This window comes from Phoenix dactylifera, unplaced genomic scaffold, assembly GCF_009389715.1.
Source record: "Phoenix dactylifera cultivar Barhee BC4 unplaced genomic scaffold, palm_55x_up_171113_PBpolish2nd_filt_p 000437F, whole genome shotgun sequence".
NCBI lineage: Eukaryota > Viridiplantae > Streptophyta > Magnoliopsida > Arecales > Arecaceae > Phoenix > Phoenix dactylifera.
Genome location: NW_024067872.1, coordinates 63,301 through 83,183, shown reverse-complemented (window position 1 = coordinate 83,183; position 19,883 = coordinate 63,301). Strand labels below are relative to the sequence as shown.

The 19,883-nt window shown below is 46.7% G+C and overlaps 1 protein-coding gene and 1 non-coding gene across 2 annotated transcripts; both read right to left on the bottom strand.

Moving 5' to 3' along the window:
- Positions 1-8,204: 8,204 nt before the first annotated feature.
- On the bottom strand, positions 8,205-8,401 carry LOC113462524. Its single transcript, XR_003384992.1, has one exon. It is a non-coding gene; the product is annotated as a U2 spliceosomal RNA (small nuclear RNA).
- Positions 8,402-12,058: 3,657 nt separating this feature from the next.
- Positions 12,059-14,886, bottom strand: LOC103703805 (putative pentatricopeptide repeat-containing protein At1g31840). The gene has a single exon (XM_008786795.4). It carries the CDS (start codon positions 14,823-14,825, stop codon positions 12,306-12,308), a length of 2,520 nt encoding a protein of 839 aa, XP_008785017.4. The 5' UTR covers positions 14,826-14,886; the 3' UTR covers positions 12,059-12,305.
- Between the last annotated feature and the right edge of the window lie 4,997 nt (positions 14,887-19,883).

Sequence of the window (19,883 nt, the reverse complement as noted above, 5' to 3'; positions counted from 1 at the left end):
ACCACGGCGCCCTACGCCCTCGTTCTCCGCCCCGACGTTTCACCCGGTACACTCCTCTCCTGACTCCCCGGGCCCAGATCCTCATGGAAATCAAGGGGCGGGAGGACCTCCCGGTCCCGAGACAGATGAAGAAGATTCCTAGGAGGAGGCCCTCTCGGGCGTACTGTGAGTACCACCGGGACCACGGCCACGACACCGAAGACTGCTTCCAGCTTCGGGACGAGATCGAGGCTCTCATCCGCCGAGGGCGTCTCGGTCGATATGTGAACGACCGACGTCCCCCCGCAGACCCGCGTCCGGCCGACCCGGCCCCTCAGGAGCCTCGGGAGCAGAATCGACCCGTCGCGGGCGTGATCCACACTATCACTGGGGGCTGCCCCCGGCCCGAGAGGAACGCAGGGGGCTCGACTGAAGCGTCAGGGGCAGCCGTCGCAAAGAGGCAGAGGGTCGGTAATGTAATCACTTTTTGTGATGAAGATGTAAAGGGGGTTCAGACCCCCCACGATGACGCCATGGTGATCTCCCTCACTATGGCAAACTACGATGTAAGGCGTGTTCTTGTGGATAGTGGAAGCTCAGCTGACATTTTGTTTTACGAGGCCTTCCAAAAGATGAGCTTGTCCAGACAATTGTTGCACAAAACATCCACCCCCCTCATAGGATTTACTGGTGACGCTATCTCGGCCGAAGGTGTCGTTGAGCTGCCTGTGACTGCGGGCGTTGCACCCGCAGAAGCCACGGTGCGGCTCGGGTTCTTGGTCGTCCGTGTTCCCTCGGCCTACAACGCTATCCTCGGACGACCCGGACTGAACGCCCTTCGCGCGGTGGTCTCTACGTACCACTTGCTCATGCGGTTCCCCACGGCGGCCGGGATTGGAGAGGTCCGAGGTGACCAACCGACCGCAAGGCAATGTTTCCTAGCAACTCTCAAAGGGAAGAAGCCCGTAGAAGCCTTAAGCGTCGAGTCCCTCGACGCCAGAGACGAGGTGGCCTTGCGGCACGGGGAGCCGGCCGAGGGTGTGATCGAAGTTCCCCTCGAGGAAGGTCGCCCGGACAGGACGATCCGGGTCGGCGCCAATCTCGACCCGGGAGCTCGGGCCCGGTTGGTGGAATTCCTCCGAGCCAATGTCGATGTGTTTGCCTGGTCGGCGGCCGATGTACCTGGGATCGACCCGGAGGTCATTTCTCACGCCCTCAACGTCGACCCGACCCACCGACCGGTAAAACAGAAGAAGAGACACTGTGCCCCGGATCGGATCCGAGTGGTCGACCAGGAGGTAGACAAGCTCTTGGAGGCAGGATTCATAAGGGAGGTCAGCTACCCCGAATGGCTGGCAAATGTCGTACTTGTCCGGAAGGCGAGCGGAAAGTGGAGGATGTGCGTCGACTACACCGACCTGAACAAGGCATGCCCCAAGGATAGCTTTCCGCTTCCGCGGATAGACCAACTGGTCGACGCGACTTCCGGATATCAGCTGCTGTCTTTCATGGACGCCTTCTCTGGCTACAACCAGATAATGATGGCTCCACAGGACGAGGAGAAAACTGCTTTTATAACAGACCGGGGGCTGTACTGCTACAAGGTGATGCCTTTCGGTCTGAAGAATGCTGGCGCCACTTACCAGCGCCTCGTCAACAAAATCTTTAAAGAGCAAATCGGCCGGAACATGGAGGTGTACGTGGACGATATGCTGGTGAAGAGCCGCCATGCAGATCAGCACATCGCGGACCTGGAGGAGACTTTCACCACCTTGCGGAAGTTTCGCATGAAGCTGAACCCGGCGAAGTGCGCCTTCGGCGCTTCGGCCGGGAGGTTCCTTGGTTTCATTGTCAACCAGCGGGGTATCGAAGCAAACCCGGACAAAATCAAGGCTATCCAAGGACACTCCGGGCGGCATGTATCCCTCGGTCCACGTATCTCCGCTCGCGCCCAGGCCGCATCCGCCTCGAAGAACGCGCGTATCGCGGCCGCTTAACTGACACTCCTTGCAAGCAGCAACTGGCGGCCCGATTTCCCAGGTAACGCTTCAATTAGCATTTAATGCCCTTCTGGTGTTCCCCAGGCGACGCTTGGAGAGGAGGAGAAACACGATCGTAGCTGGACACGGAGAAATCCCGTCGAGTGGCAAGCGACGGGCGCGTGGCCAACGAGCGGAATTTCCCGAGGCTCGGCCCTCGGATGCCAGGCTAACCCGATGATCATCCCGGGAGCAGACTAGCCTGAAGCCCCGACCGGTCGCCTCGGCTTGCGCCAGCCTTGGCCGACCAACGAGCGGAATTTCCCGAGGCTCGGCCCTCGGATGCCAGGCTAACCCGATGATCATCCCGGGAGCAGACTAGCCTGAAGCCCCGACCGGTCGCCTCGGCTTGCGCCAGCCTTGGCCGACCAACGAGCGGAATTTTCCGAGGCTCGGCCCTCGGATGCCAGGCTAACCCGATGACCATCCCGGGAGCAGACTAGCCTGAAGCCCCGACCGGTCGCCTCGGCTTGCGCCAGCCTTGGCCGACCAACGAGCGGAATTTTCCGAGGCTCGGCCCTCGGATGCCAGGCTAACCCGATGATCATCCCGGGAGCAGACTAGCCTGAAGCTCCGACCGGTCGCCTCGGCTTGCGCCAGCCTTGGCCGACCAACGAGCGGAATTTCCCGAGGCTCGGCCCTCGGATGCCAGGCTAACCCGATGATCATCCCGGGAGCAGACTAGCCTGAAGCCCCGACCGGTCGCCTCGGCTTGCGCCAGCCTTGGCCGACCAACGAGCGGAATTTTCCGAGGCTCGGCCCTCGGATGCCAGGCTAACCCAATGATCATCCCGGGAGCAGACTAGCCTGAAGCCCCGACCGGTCGCCTCGGCTTGCGCCAGCCTTGGCCGACCAACGAGTGGAATTTTCCGAGGCTCGGCCCTCGGATGCCAGGCTAACCCAATGATCATCCCGGGAGCAGACTAGCCTGAAGCCCCGACCGGTCGCCTCGGCTTGCGCCAGCCTTGGCCGACCAACGAGCGGAATTTCCCGAGGCTCGGCCCCCGGATGCCAGGCTAACCCGATGATCATCCCGGGAGTAGACTAGCCTGAAGCCCCGACCGGTCGCCTCGGCTTGCGCCAGCCTTGGCCGACCAACGAGCGGAATTTCTCGAGGCTCGGCCCTCGGATGCCAGGCTAACCCGATGACCATCCCGGGAGCAGACTAGCCTGAAGCCCCGACCGGTCGCCTCGGCTTGCGCCAGCCTTGGCCGACCAACGAGCGGAATTTCCCGAGGCTCAGCCCTCGGATGCCAGGCTAACCCGATGATCATCCCGGGAGCAGACTAGCCTGAAGCCCCGACTAACCCGATGATCATCCCGGGAGCAGACTAGCCTGAAGCCCCGACCGGTCGTCTCGGCTTGCGCCAGCCTTGGCCGACCAACGAGCGGAATTTCCCGAGGCTCGGCCCTCGGATGCCAGGCTAACCCGATGATCATCCCGGGAGCAGACTAGCCTGAAGCCCCGACCGGTCGCCTCGGCTTGCGCCAGCCTTGGCCGACCAACGAGCGGAATTTCCCGAGGCTCGGCCCTCGGATGCCAGGCTAACCCGATGATCATCCCGGGAGCAGACTAGCCTGAAGCCCCGACCGGTCGCCTCGGCTTGCGCCAGCCTTGGCCGACCAACGAGCGGAATTTTCCGAGGCTCGGCCCTCGGATGCCAGGCTAACCCGATGACCATCCCGGGAGCAGACTAGCCTGAAGCCCCGACCGGTCGCCTCGGCTTGCGCCAGCCTTGGCCGACCAACGAGCGGAATTTCCCGAGGCTCGGCCCTCGGATGCCAGGCTAACCCGATGATCATCCCGGGAGCAGACTAGCCTGAAGCCCCGACCGGTCGCCTCGGCTTGCGCCAGCCTTGGCCGACCAACGAGCGGAATTTCCCGAGGCTCGGCCCTCGGATGCCAGGCTAACCCGATGATCATCCCGGGAGCAGACTAGCCTGAAGCCCCGACCGGTCGCCTCGGCTTGCGCCAGCCTTGGCCGACCAACGAGCGGAATTTCCTGAGGCCTAACCCTCGGATGCCTGGCCTAGCGCCGGACGAATTTCCTGAGGCCTAACCCTCGGATGCCTGGCTTAGCGCCGGAAGAATTTCCTGAGGCCTAACCCTCGGATGCCTGGCTTAGCGCCGGAAGAATTTCCTGAGGCCTAACCCTCGGATGCCTGGCCTAGCGCCGGACGAATTTCCTGAGGCTTAACCCTCGGATGCCTGGCTTAGCGCCGGACGAATTTTCTGAGGCCTAACCCTCGGATGCCTGGCTTAGCGCCGGACGAATTTCCTGAGGCCTAACCCTCGGATGCCTGGCTTAGCGCCGGAAGAATTTCCTGAGGCCTAACCCTCAGATGCCTGGCCTAGCGCCGGACGAATTTCCTGAGGCCTAACCCTCGGATGCCTGGCTTAGCGCCGGACGAATTTCCTGAGGCCTAACCCTCGGATGCCTAGCTTAGCGCCGGAAGAATTTCCTGAGGCCTAACCCTCGGATGCCTGGCCTAGCGCCGGACGAATTTCCTGAGGCCTAACCCTCGGATGCCTGGCTTAGCGCCGGAAGAATTTCCTGAGGCCTAACCCTTGGATGCCTGGCCTAGCGCCGGACGAATTTCCTGAGGCCTAACCCTCGGATGCCTGGCTTAGCGCCGGAAGAATCTCCTGGGGCCTAACCCTCGGATGCCTGGCTTAGCGCCGGAAGAATTTTCTGAGGCCTAACCCTCGGATGCCTGGCCTAGCGCCGGAAGAACTTCGAGAGTCAGGAGTCGGCGAGACGCTACCAAGAGTTAAAAAGAGGAAGGATGTCCGCCGAAATCCGCAGACTGCCAGATCAGCGACAACCGCTATACGCCATAAAGGAGGCGGGGAGCTCGAAGCGCGCGCGCCTTTCCGAGGGATGGCGGCAATCTCGAAGCATCACTCCCTTCACCCGTTCCCCTCCTGGTTCCAGGCTCGGAAGTGGGGGGCTACTGTTACGGGGGAACTTAGCCGCCACGCCCCACGTGACCGGCACGCGCACCCAGGAAGACTACGGCAGTCCCTTGATCCAGTAATCCGACCCCGAGTCGGATATCTTCGGCTCCGCAGCCTGACCCCGAGTCGGCTGCCCCTTGATCCAGCTGTCCGACCCCAAGTCGGATATCTTCGGCTTCGCAGCCCGACCCCGAGTCGGCTGCCCCTAGATCCAGCTGTCTGACCCCGAGTCGGATATCTTCGGCTTCGCAGCCCGACCCCGAGTCGGCTGTCCCTTGATCCAGCAGTCCGACCCCGAGTCGGATATCTTCGGCTTCGCAGCCCGACCCCGAGTCGGCTGCCCCTTGATCCAGCAGTCCGACCCCGAGTCGGTAATCTCTCGACAACGACAGGCTGTTCCCCTGAAGCACGCCGCGGCCCTCTGCTCCACTACTCCCTGCAACGGTCGTATCCGGCGCTGCTCCACGATCCCCTGTAACAGCCGTACAAAGCGGAGCTCCACTACGCCCTGTCATGGCCGTACCCAGCGCTGCCCCACGACGCCCTGTAACGGCCATGTCAGTGGCAGCTCCATCGTGCTACACGATGACCAACCCCCCAGAAGGACCCCCCAGCCTGGTATATATGCGGCTGGGGGGAGAAGGGGGGAGGTAAGCAAGAACTTCCGGAGCATTCTCTTACTTGCTACTATTATCTCTCTTTCTCCTCCAATCTTCTCTGACTTGATCGTCGGAGGGCCCCCACTACCCCAGTGGTGGTGCGGGGCTTGCTTGCAGGTTTCCCGGTGGAAGGTGGAGCGCAATCAACACCAACCAAGGTAACTCAAACGGAACCCCGTTCACACCGCTGTGCCAATCGTTCTCGGTTTGGACCACCAGCAACAGCTTCCACTTCTGATGTGGGACTAAATGTTATCAAGGAGTTTTGAATTTAACCCTTTTCTATCTGTTCCTCCCATATTTTTGATATGCTGCAACACAAATTGCCTCGATGGCAAATTCTAATAGGCCAAGATAAAATTTTTGCACAACTAACAAAAATTCACCACAGCCAAATGTTAAATTTTCTATGACAAAGGTGTTAATGGAAAAATCATTACTTGCTCTAAGACAGATCCAATCTCTTTGAATGATGCTTTTATTATTATTATTATTATTTTAAGTGATGCATATAATTTGAATTGAGGAGGTACCAGGCAACTGTGCTAGCAGTTGTTACATTGAATTTTTGATGAGAGAATTTGAGACGGAACCTTGATAAAACTTCTTTCATCCCCTGTACCTACAAACCTTCTTTCTTTCATGAACATTCTCTTATGTTTGATCCAAATATTGTTTCCTTTGTCACTAACAGTTATTGGGTTAGGAGGAAATTTTGTGAATGCCTTTGCAGAGGAAGCTGCCAAGTCCATTAAGGCGATTCCTCTATCCCAATATTGATGGAGATGATAGGTTTAGGACAAGGGATTGGGGTATCTTTCGTGCGGAAAATAGTAACTTTACAAGGATATTCATACAATTTTCTATATTTAGAAGGGTATATACGCAAAAAAAATAATCCTAATAGATGGAAAGAATTTAGATATATTAATTAATGTGATAGCCTTTATAATCCTATATTTATTGGGAAATGCATTTGGTTCTATAATCCTATATTTATAATCCTATATTTATTGGGAAATGCATTTGGATCTCAGCTATTCTGTTAACTGATTGTATTGAGCTTCTTCTTTAAATTCTAATTTTATGTTGGATAGTGTGTTACTTCTATGAATTAGCATATAATATTCAATTCCAAATATTGTTCTATGTGTCTATTAGAATGAAATGTGAAGCATTTCATAATCAAAGTATATTAGAGTCAGGGAAACAGATGGTGTGAATTATTATTATTATTATTATTATTATTTTGGTTTAACAGATATTGCATTGAGCTTGAGTCATCGTTGTTTACTTATTTTCAAGGTAGATATCTAGCTTACAGATCCACTTGGCATATCTTTTAAATTTTTTGTTGTACCCTTTTTGATTAAATATAGAGTTGCATCCTGACAATGAAAGATAAGAGAGATTTGGAAGATTTGAAGAATGGATTGCGTTCACGACTAATTTTTGGAGAGGATAGATTTAGGAGTAAGAATTGTTTATCATTTATTGGATTATAGAACAGGAAGGAAGGAGGAAGGAGATCGCGAGCGAGCTGTATCGCGTTTTCGGGCCGACCTCGCTCCCCATGGCCTGCGTGATCTTGATCTCGCTCCCCATGGTCCGCGTGATCGCGATCTCGCCATCGCGATCGCGATCCCGATACGCGGGGGGCGGGCAGGGGGGAAGTCGCCGATGGGGGGGGGGGTGCGGGGTCGGGGGGAAGCCGGGCGCCGCGCCCGGGGGGGGGGGGGGGGGGGGCGGTGGGGGAGCCAGGCGCTGGGGGGGTCATGGGGCTGGGGAGGGGGGGGGGGGAGCCGGGCACCGCACAGGGCGGGGGGTGGGGGTGGGGTGGGGGGACGCGGCGGTGCGGGTCGGGGGGAAGCCAGTGTGTGAGAAGGGTGAGGCTAATAACATCATTTCAAATTTTAATTTTATTTTTAATTAATATAAATATGATTTTTTTAATACTGTTAGAACTATTAAGGAAATTTGTATAATAACAGAGTTTGATGAGGATATACATGCAAATATCAATTTTAGAAGGGTATTTACGCAAAATATGATATTTAGAGGGATATCCATACAAAAAACCCTTTTTTTTGAAAAGATTCTTGGGAATATGATGTCTAAAAATATGGTTTTAATATATTTGGTTGATCATGAGAAAGTGACATTTAAAAGTGATTTATATTTAGTTGAGTATTTACTTTATCAGAAAAATTATATGAAATAAAGAAAAAAATTCTACCTATATGAATTTTAATGGCTTAAAGTTACTTTTGAAAAAAAAAATAGCTTTTCTCATTAGAATGCTACTTTTCCATCTTGTCATAAGCCTCGGTCCGTTGTAGTCTTGAAGTGGAGAGTAAGGTGGTAGTAAGCATCGCTTCGCCCTTCTGCCATCCATCGCCATTTTCGATAATCTCTACTTTCTTTGATCCCCTCCTGGATCGACCTCTCTCCGATGGTTGCCTCTAGAGTCAGCCTGCAGCCACCCCTTCGCCCACGCAGGCTGAAAGTCTGAAACCCCGCTACGAAATGAGGCGAAGAAAATGAACAAAATTTAGAGCTTAGATTTGGTAGGGGTGCGCCAGGCCCGTGCAGTAGTGCAACGCATGGGCGACGCTCGAGGGCCCCGATGGCAAGCCACCGGGGTGGGCCCTCCCCCACAAAAAATTAATTTAATATCATGGTGGGCCGATGGCCCACGTATCAGATATTAAACTGATAAGAACAGATACTACACTTGATCTTAGCCAAAAGGCCGAGAAAGGTATGACTTCTAAATGAGGCTTCGACCTTCTTTTATTGCAACAGTGGCTCCTCCCAATAGGTTCCACTTCCGATGTGGGACTAAACGTTAACAAGGAGTTTTGAATTTAACCCGTTTCTATCTCTTCCTCCCATATTTTTGATATGCTGCAACACAAATTGCCTCGATGGTAAATTCTAATAGGCCAAGATAGAATATTTACACAACTAACAAAAATTCGCCACAGCCAAATGTTAAATTTTCTATGACAAAGGTGTTAATGGAAAATTCATTACTTGTTGTAAGGCGGATCGCTACCATTTACCCTGAGATTGAGAGATCGAAGATGGTAGCTTGGTTATGACGAAGGCAAATTGTCTATTATTGTCGCCTATCTTATGATCCCTCTAAAATTTTTTTCATTGACGGGGCCTATAATTATAGTAATTGTCAGCTTGATGAACTGCAATAAACAGACTCTTGCAAATGCAACAAGTGATCTTAAGATTCCTGAGGCTCGGATTGGAAGAAGCACGGAGTCATATTTCGTCCAGAGCTGCCATGGATTTAAAGGACTTCTAATTAGATAGGGAATGCGTACGATCACCTCAAAGCTCTAAGTTGCAACAAGGCATTTGATCCTCTATCTTGCACTTCAAATAGGGTCTCCGGATCACCTTTGAATTAACACCAGCCAATTCTACTTGATTAAACTCCCTATCAGCTCGAGCCAACTTGAAATGCCATACTAAGCTCAAAGCAGCTAAAATGCATGGTTGCATCTTGTCGTAAGTCATTTTCTTCTTGTATTAGATATAAAATCTAATCTGTTTGGAAATCTTACAAAAAGGATCCGAGGATTAGTTCCTTGCGGACAACTCTAATCTCTTTGAATGGTGCTTTTTTCTTCTTATTATTATTATTTTAAAAAATGCATATGATTTGAATTCTGGGTCGAGGAAGTACCAACCAACTGAGGTAGCAGTTGTTACATTATATTTTGGAGATAGAATGTGAGACGGAACCTTGATAAAACTTCTTTCTTTCATCTCCTGTACCTACAAATATTCTTTCTTTCATGAGCATTCTTTATGTTTGATACAAATATTGTTTCCTTTGTCACTAATGGTTACTGGGTTAGGAGGAAATTTTATGAATGCTTTTGGAGAGGAGGCTGCTAGGTCCATTAAGGCGACTCCTCTGTCCCAATATTGACCGAGCTGATAGGTGTAGGACGGGGGATCGGAGTTGTATCTTTTGTGAGAAAAAAAAATCACCTTGCTTTGTGCCAATCCATCATTGAATTATTTACTAGCCATTTTGAGATCTGTGTAGGCAGATGAATGATAGCTTCGGAGCACTTTAAATATATGGTGGGTGATTTTAGGATTCATTTGGTTCGCAGAAAAAATTTTATCTCGCTGAAATATTTTTTTGGAGAAGATTTCTGAGAATATGATATCAAGAAAAATAGTTTTGACACGTTTGGTTGATCATGGAAAAGTGACATATTTTAGAAAGGCTTATATTTGGTTGAACATCTAGTTTCTCAGAAAAGTGTGTAAAATATCTATTATATCTTTAATAAAGAAAAAAAATAACCTATAGAATTTGATGGTTTAAAGGTGCTTTAAAAAAAATTCTAATTTTTAATAGGTAGAAAAATAGCTTTTCTCACTACCGCCCAATCCTTTATTTTTTCTAGTGTGAACACTACCTAAAGAGTCAGACAATAGAAGAGAATACAAGAGAGACAAAACGGAGTTGTGGGTCTTCCAAAAAAAATCTCCGGAGTAATGAGTCGCATATGATGTCGCCCAATCTGCAGTGTTTTTGGCTTCTCTGAAGACATGAGTGGTCCGAAATACAACACATTGGCCTAACAAAAGGCGAATATCATGAAGCAATCGCGTCCCCCTCGGGCCCCAAGATCCCCTCGATCACCATAACAGTGTCCCCCTCAATAATAATGTGATCTGCCCCTAACACTCGTCTGGCGTAGAAAACACTTTGACCTCGTCTACTGCCCAATCTTGGGTGCACCAGAACAGTGCAGCTGCAACACTCGCGGGCCCACAAAAAATTAATTTAATATCATGGTGGGCCGATGGCCCACGTATGAGATATTAAACTCCCAATAGCTTCCACTTCCGATGTGGGACTAAATGTTATCATGGAGTTTTGAATTAAACCCTTTTCTATCTGTTCCTCCCATATTTTTGATATGCTGCAACACAAATGTCTCGATGGCAAATTCTAATAGGCCAAGATAGAATTTTTGCACATCTAACAAAAATTCGCCAGAGCCAAATGTTAAATTTTCTATGACAAAGGTGTTAATGGAAAAATCATTACTTGCTCTAGGACAGATCACTACCATTTACACTGAGATCGAGAGCTCGAAGATAGTAGCCTATGACAAAGGCAAATTGTCTATTATTGCAGCCTATCTTATGATCCCTCAAAAATTTGTCCATTAAGAGGGCCTACAATTATAGTAATTGTCAACTTGATGAACCACCGCAATAAATAGACTCTTGCAAATGCAACAAGTGATCTTGAGATTCCTGAGGCTCAGATTGAAAGAATAGCCGAGTCATATTTCATCCAGAGCTGCCATGGATTTAAAAGAGTTCTAATTAGATAGGGCAAGTGTACGATCATCTCAAAGCTCTAAGTTGCAACCAGGCATTTGATCCTCTACCTTGCAGTTCAAATAGGGTCTCCAGATCACCTTTGAGCTCACAATAGCCAATTTTACTTGATTCAACTCCCAGCCAGCTCGAGCCAACTTAAAATGCCAAACTAAGCTCAAGGTAGCCAAAATGCATGGTTGCTTCTTGTCATAAATCATTTTCTTCTTGTATTAGAGAATATATTGATCAGCAATGAAAAAAGCAAGCAAAACATGAGGTCAGAACCCACAAAAATGTACTAAGAGATGCTCCTCAGATTCATGACAGTGGAGCATGGGACAATAATGAGAATTCTCTTTGGTTCTCATCTAAAATGGGCACCATGAAGTAGGACACTATATGCAATTGAAGAGGCAGGCTTATACTCCCTTTACAATATAACAATTTAAGTTAGCTCACTAAGACTGATACAGGAAAGCAAAAAGTAGGTACTTGTAAGAGCACAATATGAAAGATAAGCCTGTCATATATAGCATCACTTTCCATTGAAATTATCCAACTTTCCAGTATCAACCATTTTCGTGCATGTAACCAGCAAACAGAAAAAGCTGAAAGTAGTTGAAGCCTTTAAGGTGCAGCAAATACTCCACCAAGCAATAAGTTCACCAAAGCAAAGAAATATATAAGCAAACCTATTTTGGATGATGGATAATAATCAGTTCGTCTTTCAGGCCCGAGGAAATTAGGTTTGATCAGAAGGCAAGAAAGAGATACCTCTGCACCAAGATGTATTTTAACATCTACCAAAATCAAAAACAGCATTATCTCTCTGAGAAGGGTCACATAATATAAACAATAAAGTCTACAATCTTTGTTATGTGAATTAATTTTTTCTGGCCAGTCTAAATTATAAACCTGCTCTTGTATCAGTCGAAACACATAATCTGTACAATTGAAAACAAGTAACTCAAAAAGTAAAGAAGATGCCTTTACATGACCTCAAATGAATAACTCCGCACTATGTCAAGCAATGGAAGAGAAAATCACAAAGCAGAATGTTTTATAATCAAGTTTATTATTAAATAATCAAAAAATAAAAAACAACTAAATGAATCTTTGTACTGCCAAAGAAAATTATACAACTGAAGAGTCAAAATCTAAGGATGTTTGAAGATCTGGTGCACGTTTAAATTATCTACAATATCAGATGCAAAAGAATTAAATTTCGCCAGAATTGCATATTTTCAGGCTTACATCCAGGAGCATGCTCTGCTCCCATGGAAGACTATTTTGCTAAGCATTTGGTTTTGGTTCACCAACATTTACTACAGAATTGTTTCCATGAAAATACTCTGCAAGTGTGCTATATACAAGACTATCAGGTTTGACACCATCTGCTACCATCTTATTGTAAAACATCCTGGCTTCAGCTAATCTTCCAACTGCACAAAATCCACGAATCAAAATTCCATATGCCACAACATCAGGCAACAAGCCCCTGTTCACAGCGCAGTGAAAAGCCAGTGAAGCTTCTTCCAACTGGCCTGCCTTGCAAAGGCCATCGATAAGAATGCTGTAGCTAATGATATTGGGGGTGACATGATTATTTAGCATTTCTTCATGGAGTGCAATTGCATTTTTGAAATTTTGAGCTTTGAAACGACCATCTACCAAGCAACTGTAGGTGACCACGTTGGGCAACGGACCCTTATCGAGCATTTTATTAAAAAATAGCATCGCTTCATCCATTCTGCCTTCTTTACAAAATGCATCAATCAGAATTGTGAACGTAATAGCATTTGGCTGAAGACCTCTTTCATCAGGCAATTTTTCATAATATTCAATGGCTTTATCAATTGTTTTCACAGAACAGAAGCCGCTAATCATCGTATTGTATGTCACAATGTCTAGCTCCCATGCCCGTTCATTAAGCTGGCTAAACAATTTAGATGCCTCTTCCACATGGCCCTCCTTAAAAAGACCATTTATTAGAACATTATAAATAAACATATCAGGATCAACACCATTCATAAGCATAATATCATAAACTCTAAATCCGGCCATGACATTATTATGTCTACAGAAGCCGTCAATCAAACTGCAGTATGTTACAACATCTGGCATAAAACCTTTCTTCAGGATCTGAAAGAGAACCATAGTTGCTTCCCTCAATCTCCCTTCATCTGCCATTCCCTTGATAATCACACTGAAAGTAACTAAATCTGGTTCTAGGTTTTTCACTACCAACTGCCTGAAAACCCTCAGCATATCTCCTAATCTCTTCGCTCTACACAACCCATCAATCAACACATTATAAGTTACAGTATTAGATTTCAAACCTGACTTGATAAGTAACCTGAGGGCATCATTCATCCTCCCCAATTTACAGAGACCTTTTATTAGCACACTATAAACAAATGCATCTGGAGAAAAGCCCTGGTTTATCATAAGTTCATACAGTTCAAATGCTTCCTTCAAATTCCCAGCATTGCATAGCCCATCAATCAGGCTGCTATATGTCAAAACATTCGGCTCAATCCCCTGCTTCAAGATTCTAGAAAAAATTCCACAAGCCTCAGCAACTCGGTCATTCTGACATAGCCCATTAATCAAAATGCTATAAGTGACAACATTAGGCAATACATCTTCCTCCAACATTCTCTTGTACAACTCGAATGCCTTCTTCACATCTCCCACTCTAACATATCCATCTATAAGTGAGCTGAAGATCACCACATCCGGCTTAAGTCCATCATTTAAGCCCCTTCTAAGGAGACCATGCCCCTCATTCACTCTGCCTTCCTTACATAACCCATCAATCAGAATTCCATAAACTACCAAATCAGGAGCAATGCCCTTCTCTACCATGAGCTCATAAACCCCAACTGCAGAATCCACTCTACTGCCTTTACAGCACGCACGAATCAAAGTACTATAAGTTACCACACTTGGCTCCGGACCAATTTCTAACACCAAATAAAATAAATCAGAAGCAGTACGGAACCGATTCCCCTTGCACAGAGAATTTAGAAACCTATTAAAATCATAAATTCGCGGCACAAAACCTCTCTCCATTAGAACTCTGTGCAAGTTCAATACCTTTTGATCATCTGACTTCCCTAAGAATGCATTCATTAGAGTGTTATAACCATCAGATAATTCTCTGTAAATTTCCAGCATCTCATCGATTTGGCCCACAGTGACCAAAGAATCTAATAGCTTCGCAACTACGAGCGGGGAAATGCTGATACCCATCTGCCGAGCCCGAAGAAAAGAATCCACTGCTCGGTCTGTAATCCCAGCGCGACAGCAGCATTCAGTCAAACAGCTAAAGGCCATTCCAGGATCGGAACATAGCGACTGAGAGCTGCCCGGGAAAGCCGAGAGAACTTCGGCAAAACTGAAGTTTTGGATCATTCGGTCGACGAGTTGGCGCGCAACGTCGAACATTTGGAGGCGGAGGGCGGCGTGGGCGGCGGCGGAGAGGGAAGGGAGGGTGGGGGAGAGGTGGAGGTGGCGCTCGGACCATTGGAGGAAGCGGACAGCGGAGGCGGGATCGGAGCGGAGGAGGAGGAGGCGGAGAACGGCCTCGGCGTGGTGGGGGCGGACGCCGGAGAGGGAGAGGGGGTCGAGGGGATTGGGGGGGTTTGGGTGGGAGAACGCGGAGGCGATCTCGCGAAGGGTTTGGGAGGAGATGGGGTCGGAGAGTTGGGGGGAGGGGAGGGAGGAGAGGGAGCGGAGGAGGAAACGGGGCTCGAGTTTGAGGACCAAGTGGTGGAGAAGGAGCTTTGGGGAAGCAGCAGCAAGAAGCATGGGATGCGTCTCCCACGGAGAAGCCTAAACGAGGACAGCCGTTTCTTCAAAGGATGGAGAGGGGGTTTAGATTTAAAATTATCATCGCGTGATTGAGTTTTTAGACTTGCGCTTTACGATTTATTATTATTATTATTATTATTATTTTATTTTATTTTATTTTTTTTGCGCACCGGTATATAAGTACAGTTAAAAAAATCAGAAAAAAAATTGAAAAAAAAAACATCTGCTTGATTCATCCAAAAGAAGTCCTTCGAGCAATGTGCCGCGTAGGAGGCTCCCTAGTCTGCAGCTGAGTTGGCCTCCAGATATACATGTGTAGCCCTGAAGGAGCCGCAGTCTCCTGCCATCCGTAGTATATTAAGGAGCAAGGACTGCCCATCCGACTTGAAGAGTTACCTGCAGATTTTTCTCGATCACTGAGATCGAGTCACTTTCTAGGTGGACGTACTCCTTACCCAGAGTGTGCCTCGCGAAGGAAAGTTCCTTCCATACCGCCTGCAGCTTCGCACTAATAATAGAGGTGTCGAAAATCCGTCGACTGCCAGCCGCTACAAACCTGGAGTAGTGATCTCTGATAATAAAACCCACACCCCCCTCTCGCCTTGCTTAATAGTACCACCATCAAAATTCATCTTGAGAAAGCCAGAGCGTGGAGTCTTCCAGGAAACATAAGCAAACCTAGCCACTGTCACAGCTGGATAGGAGACCTAGGTGTCCCAAACCGTCTCAAGGGAATAGGATATTGCACTGCTGATGAACTCCGATGTATGAAGCAGGGCTCTGGTTGCCACCATCCTCAGATGTAGCCATCAGTCCTCGAAGATCCGGACGTTCCTATTCAGCAAAATATGGTAGGCTAGGCACTCCGAACCCCCTACTCTATCGTGTCTGGCCTCCTTGCTGACGCTCGTAGCCGTAGGAGAAAGCCCTCCTATTTACATTATAGATAAGAAATCTAAATAGCAGTTATTATATTTCAAAGATAGTTGTTAAACAATGAAAATGAAAAGAATAGAAGCTACTCATTGTCTCACTATAATTATCAGAAGTTATTTGATATTTTTGCTACTTATAGAAATGAAATTATATTTTTAAAATTTGAACTTTATATCAACTAGGAAAAAAAGGTCCCCAAAAGGTAATTTGAGCAAAGAATTTATAAATTAACAAGCGGTATAATGAATTTGATGAAGAATCAGATTAACAAATAAATAAATAATTAGACTATTTATTATAATATTTAGATTAAAATATAAAATAAATGTTGAATTCCATCAACACAATTCCTTCAAAATTGTAGCACGCAACCATCTGTACCTTTATTTTTTTCCCCAAAACTTTAGAGCCATCAAAATTGCTACATCTTTACTAGTTACGAATAAAATATCAATGCAGTTAAAGCAAGAGTTTAGAGTACCTGAAGTAATAATTGGCAGATGATAATGATAATATAGAGACATTAATTAGGTGGATAAAATTGCTAGGTTGCATCACTTGCCTCCTAAATTTCAGAGATTGACAAAGTAAAACAGTTTGAAGCTTATAGGTAGAGATGGGCACTGGGCCGGGCCGCCCACGGCCCGGCACGGCACGGCACGAAGCGGGCCGTGCCTGGCACGGCCCGCCAGCTACAGTGCCGGGTCGTGCCTGGCACGGCCCCTTTGAGAGGGTCGTGCTGGGCTAGAGGGTCCTGGCCAGCGGGCCTGGGCCGGCACGGCCCGGTCTAGGCCCGCGGGCCAAGCACGGCACGGCCCGCGGGCCAGCACGGCACGGCCCATAAGGGCCTGGGCCGGGCTAGCACGCGGGCCTGGCACGGTCCGGGCCTGGGCCCGGCTCGGCCGGATAAAAATTAATGCTTCATAAATTTTTTTAATAAATTAATAAATATTGAACACTAAGAATTTATGATTTATGAATATAAAGCCACCTTAATGGTGGGGGGTTTGGCATAGACCCCTACCAGTTTATTAATTTAAATCAAAATGGTACATGAAGGGAGGTTTGGACCTTGGTCTGACCTCTAGAATACAATAAGAAACTAAGAAAGGGCCGAGGTTTGGACCTTGGTCTGACCTCCAGAATACAATAAAAATGTACAATTATAAAAAATTAAGAAATCTTACTAATCATCAGTGATTCAGTGAATCAGTATTCAGTCTTCAGTCTTCAGTCTTCAGTCTTCAGTCTTCAGTAGTGTTTGTATCATCATCATCAGAGGATGTTGTATTATGTCCACCTTTATCTTGAAGTCTTGCCTCAGCATCCAGCCAATCCTTGAAGCAGAGAAGCATCTCCACCGTTTCGCCCGTCATCCTACTTCTCTTTTCGTCAAGAACACGCCGACCTGCACTAAAAGCGGATTCCGATGCTACCGTGGACATCGGCACAGCTAAAATATCGCGTGCAATTGCAGACATAACAGGATATTGATTTCTAACACTCTTCCACCAAGATAATACATCTAGATTCTCTATTTGATTTTCATCATATGCAGAATGAAGATCATTTCGTAAATAAAATTCTAGTTCACTACTTAAAGATGAAGAAGATGAAGAGGAACTTGAAGCATGTGTGTGTCTTCTCTGTGCAATGAATGAAAAAATAGATGACGAACGAGAACTACTAGAAGGAGAAATAGAGGTTTGTATTTGTGTTCTAGATCCACGAATTTTTTCATCATATATAGCATAAATATCATAAAGAAGTTTTTTTACCTCATCTTTAGCAGATTCAGCATCTTGATTCATATTTTCAGAGTATGCATCAAGTAAAATTAGCACGCCATTTAATTTAACTCTAGGATCAAATACAGCAGCTAAGTTATGCATAGGACATATCCTGTCCCAATACTCATTCCATTTAGATTCCATTAGGTCAATAATAGGTATTAAAACATCATCATATCTATGTTCTGCAAATTTTTGACTAATTATATATGCTTGTTGTAAAAATGAACATGAAGTAGGGTAATAAATACCAGAAAGAACATTGGTAGCATTATAAAAACTAAGCAAAAAATCTTCCAAAATTTTTTCTTTATTCCAATCAGTTTCAGTCAATGTAAATCCTAATCCACGATCATTAATATATGCACTTAATAAATTTTTATATGGGTATGCATCATGTATCATGCTATATGTGGAGTTCCAACGAGTAATTACATCAAGTTTAAATTTTTTAAAACGTTTACCATGATTTATGCATAATTCCTTAAATTCTTGAAGTCTTGATCTAGAAGCATGAATAAAAGAAACTGCATTTCTAATTTTTGAAATCACATCTTGAATCATGCCCATGCCAGCTTGAACAGAAAGATTTAAGATATGACATGCACATCTAATATGCAGTAAATTTCCATCTAATATGGGATGCAATGAGTCTTTTAATAATACAACAGCAGAATTATTATTAGATGCATTATCAAAAGTAATAGACATAATTTTATCATTAATATTATATGAACATGCAGTTTGATAAATTATATTTGAAATTTGTTGCCCAGAATGTGGAAAATCAAAAGCACGAAAAGCAAGAATACGTTTATTTAATTGCCAATCATTATCAATATAATGAGCAGTAATGGCAATAAAACAATTACTACCTACAGATGCTGACCAAATATCAGAAGTTAATGAAATTTTTACATTTAAAGTAGAAAGTGTTTCAATTAAATTTTGTTTCATTGCTAAAAAATTGGTCATAGCTACTCTTCTAAATGTACGCCTACTAGTTCTTTTGTAAGCAGGTTGTAGGTTTAATTGAACATATTCTTCAAAATTAAAAGATTCACATAAACTAAAAGGTAATTCATCCTTAACTATCCATTTTACAAGTGCTTTTCTTTGATTTTCATGATTATATGCAAAATTACCTACAAGTAATCCCCCTTGTATATTAAGGGTACTTTGAGTTTGAGCATGAGAATCATGCATCCTATGACTCTCTTGATGTCTTTTTAAATGCCCTATTCCCCCACTACTACTACAACTATAAAGTTTGGCATATTTTTTACATTTAGCTTTCCAGACTCCCTCAACCATAACTCTATCAAATTCATTCCATACAGTACTAGTCCTCTTACGAGAAGAGGTTTGACCTTCACTCGGTTCACCAGTTCTAGAGGAACTAGGAACAGGGGGTTGGGGATTAGTTTCTTCTCCCTCAGAAACAGGAATGCCAAACTGACTTTCCTCAAAAGATGACATATCTATGATTAATTCAAAAAATAAAAACTAACCGCAAGGAGGAATTGAGTAGAGGGTCGGAGGGCAGAGGCAGAGCCGAGATTCCGAGCTTCCTCTTGTGCTCTCAACAGAAGCGACCTTCTCTTCTCAACAGGAACCTCCTCTTGTGTAGCACTTGAACAAACTAAAAATTAAATTGCTAGAAGAGCACTTTAGAAGAGAGAAATAATAGCAGTAGAGAAGGAGAGAATGAGAGGTTTGGTGTGGTGAGAATGAGGGAGGAATGGGCTACTTATAGAAGCCCAAAATTTTTTTTTCCCAAAATACCCCTCAATTCAGCCGTTATTGGACTGTTGGGAGGGGTAAAAGGGTCATTTTCACGAAAATAGCCGTTGGAAACGGCTATTTTCCTCCCCCCTCTCCAGACGGGCCGTGCCTGGCACGGCCCGTCTGGAGCCGTTACGGGCCGTGCCAGGCACGGCCCGTTTGGAGACGTTGCGGGCCGTGCCTGGCACGGCCCGTTTGCGCCCGTTACGGGCCGTGCCTGGCACGGCCCGTGGCGTGCCGTGCCCGGCCCGGCCCACCAATAGAGGGGCCTGGGGCCGGGCCGGGCTGGCCTTCCGTGCTGGACGGGCCGTGCCAGGCACGGCCCGTTTAGTCTTTGGGCCCGGGGGGCCTGGGCCGGGCCGGCCCGGCACGGCCCGTTGCCCACCTCTACTTATAGGGCACTCATTGTCAAATAAAGCTAAGATCTCACAGCATTCTATTTCCAGTATTTGCTGCAAAATAAAGGCAACAATCACATACAAACAGAGATCAGATCGAAGGTGCTCCTTCCTAAATGAATTTTAATTAGTATATCTCATCAACT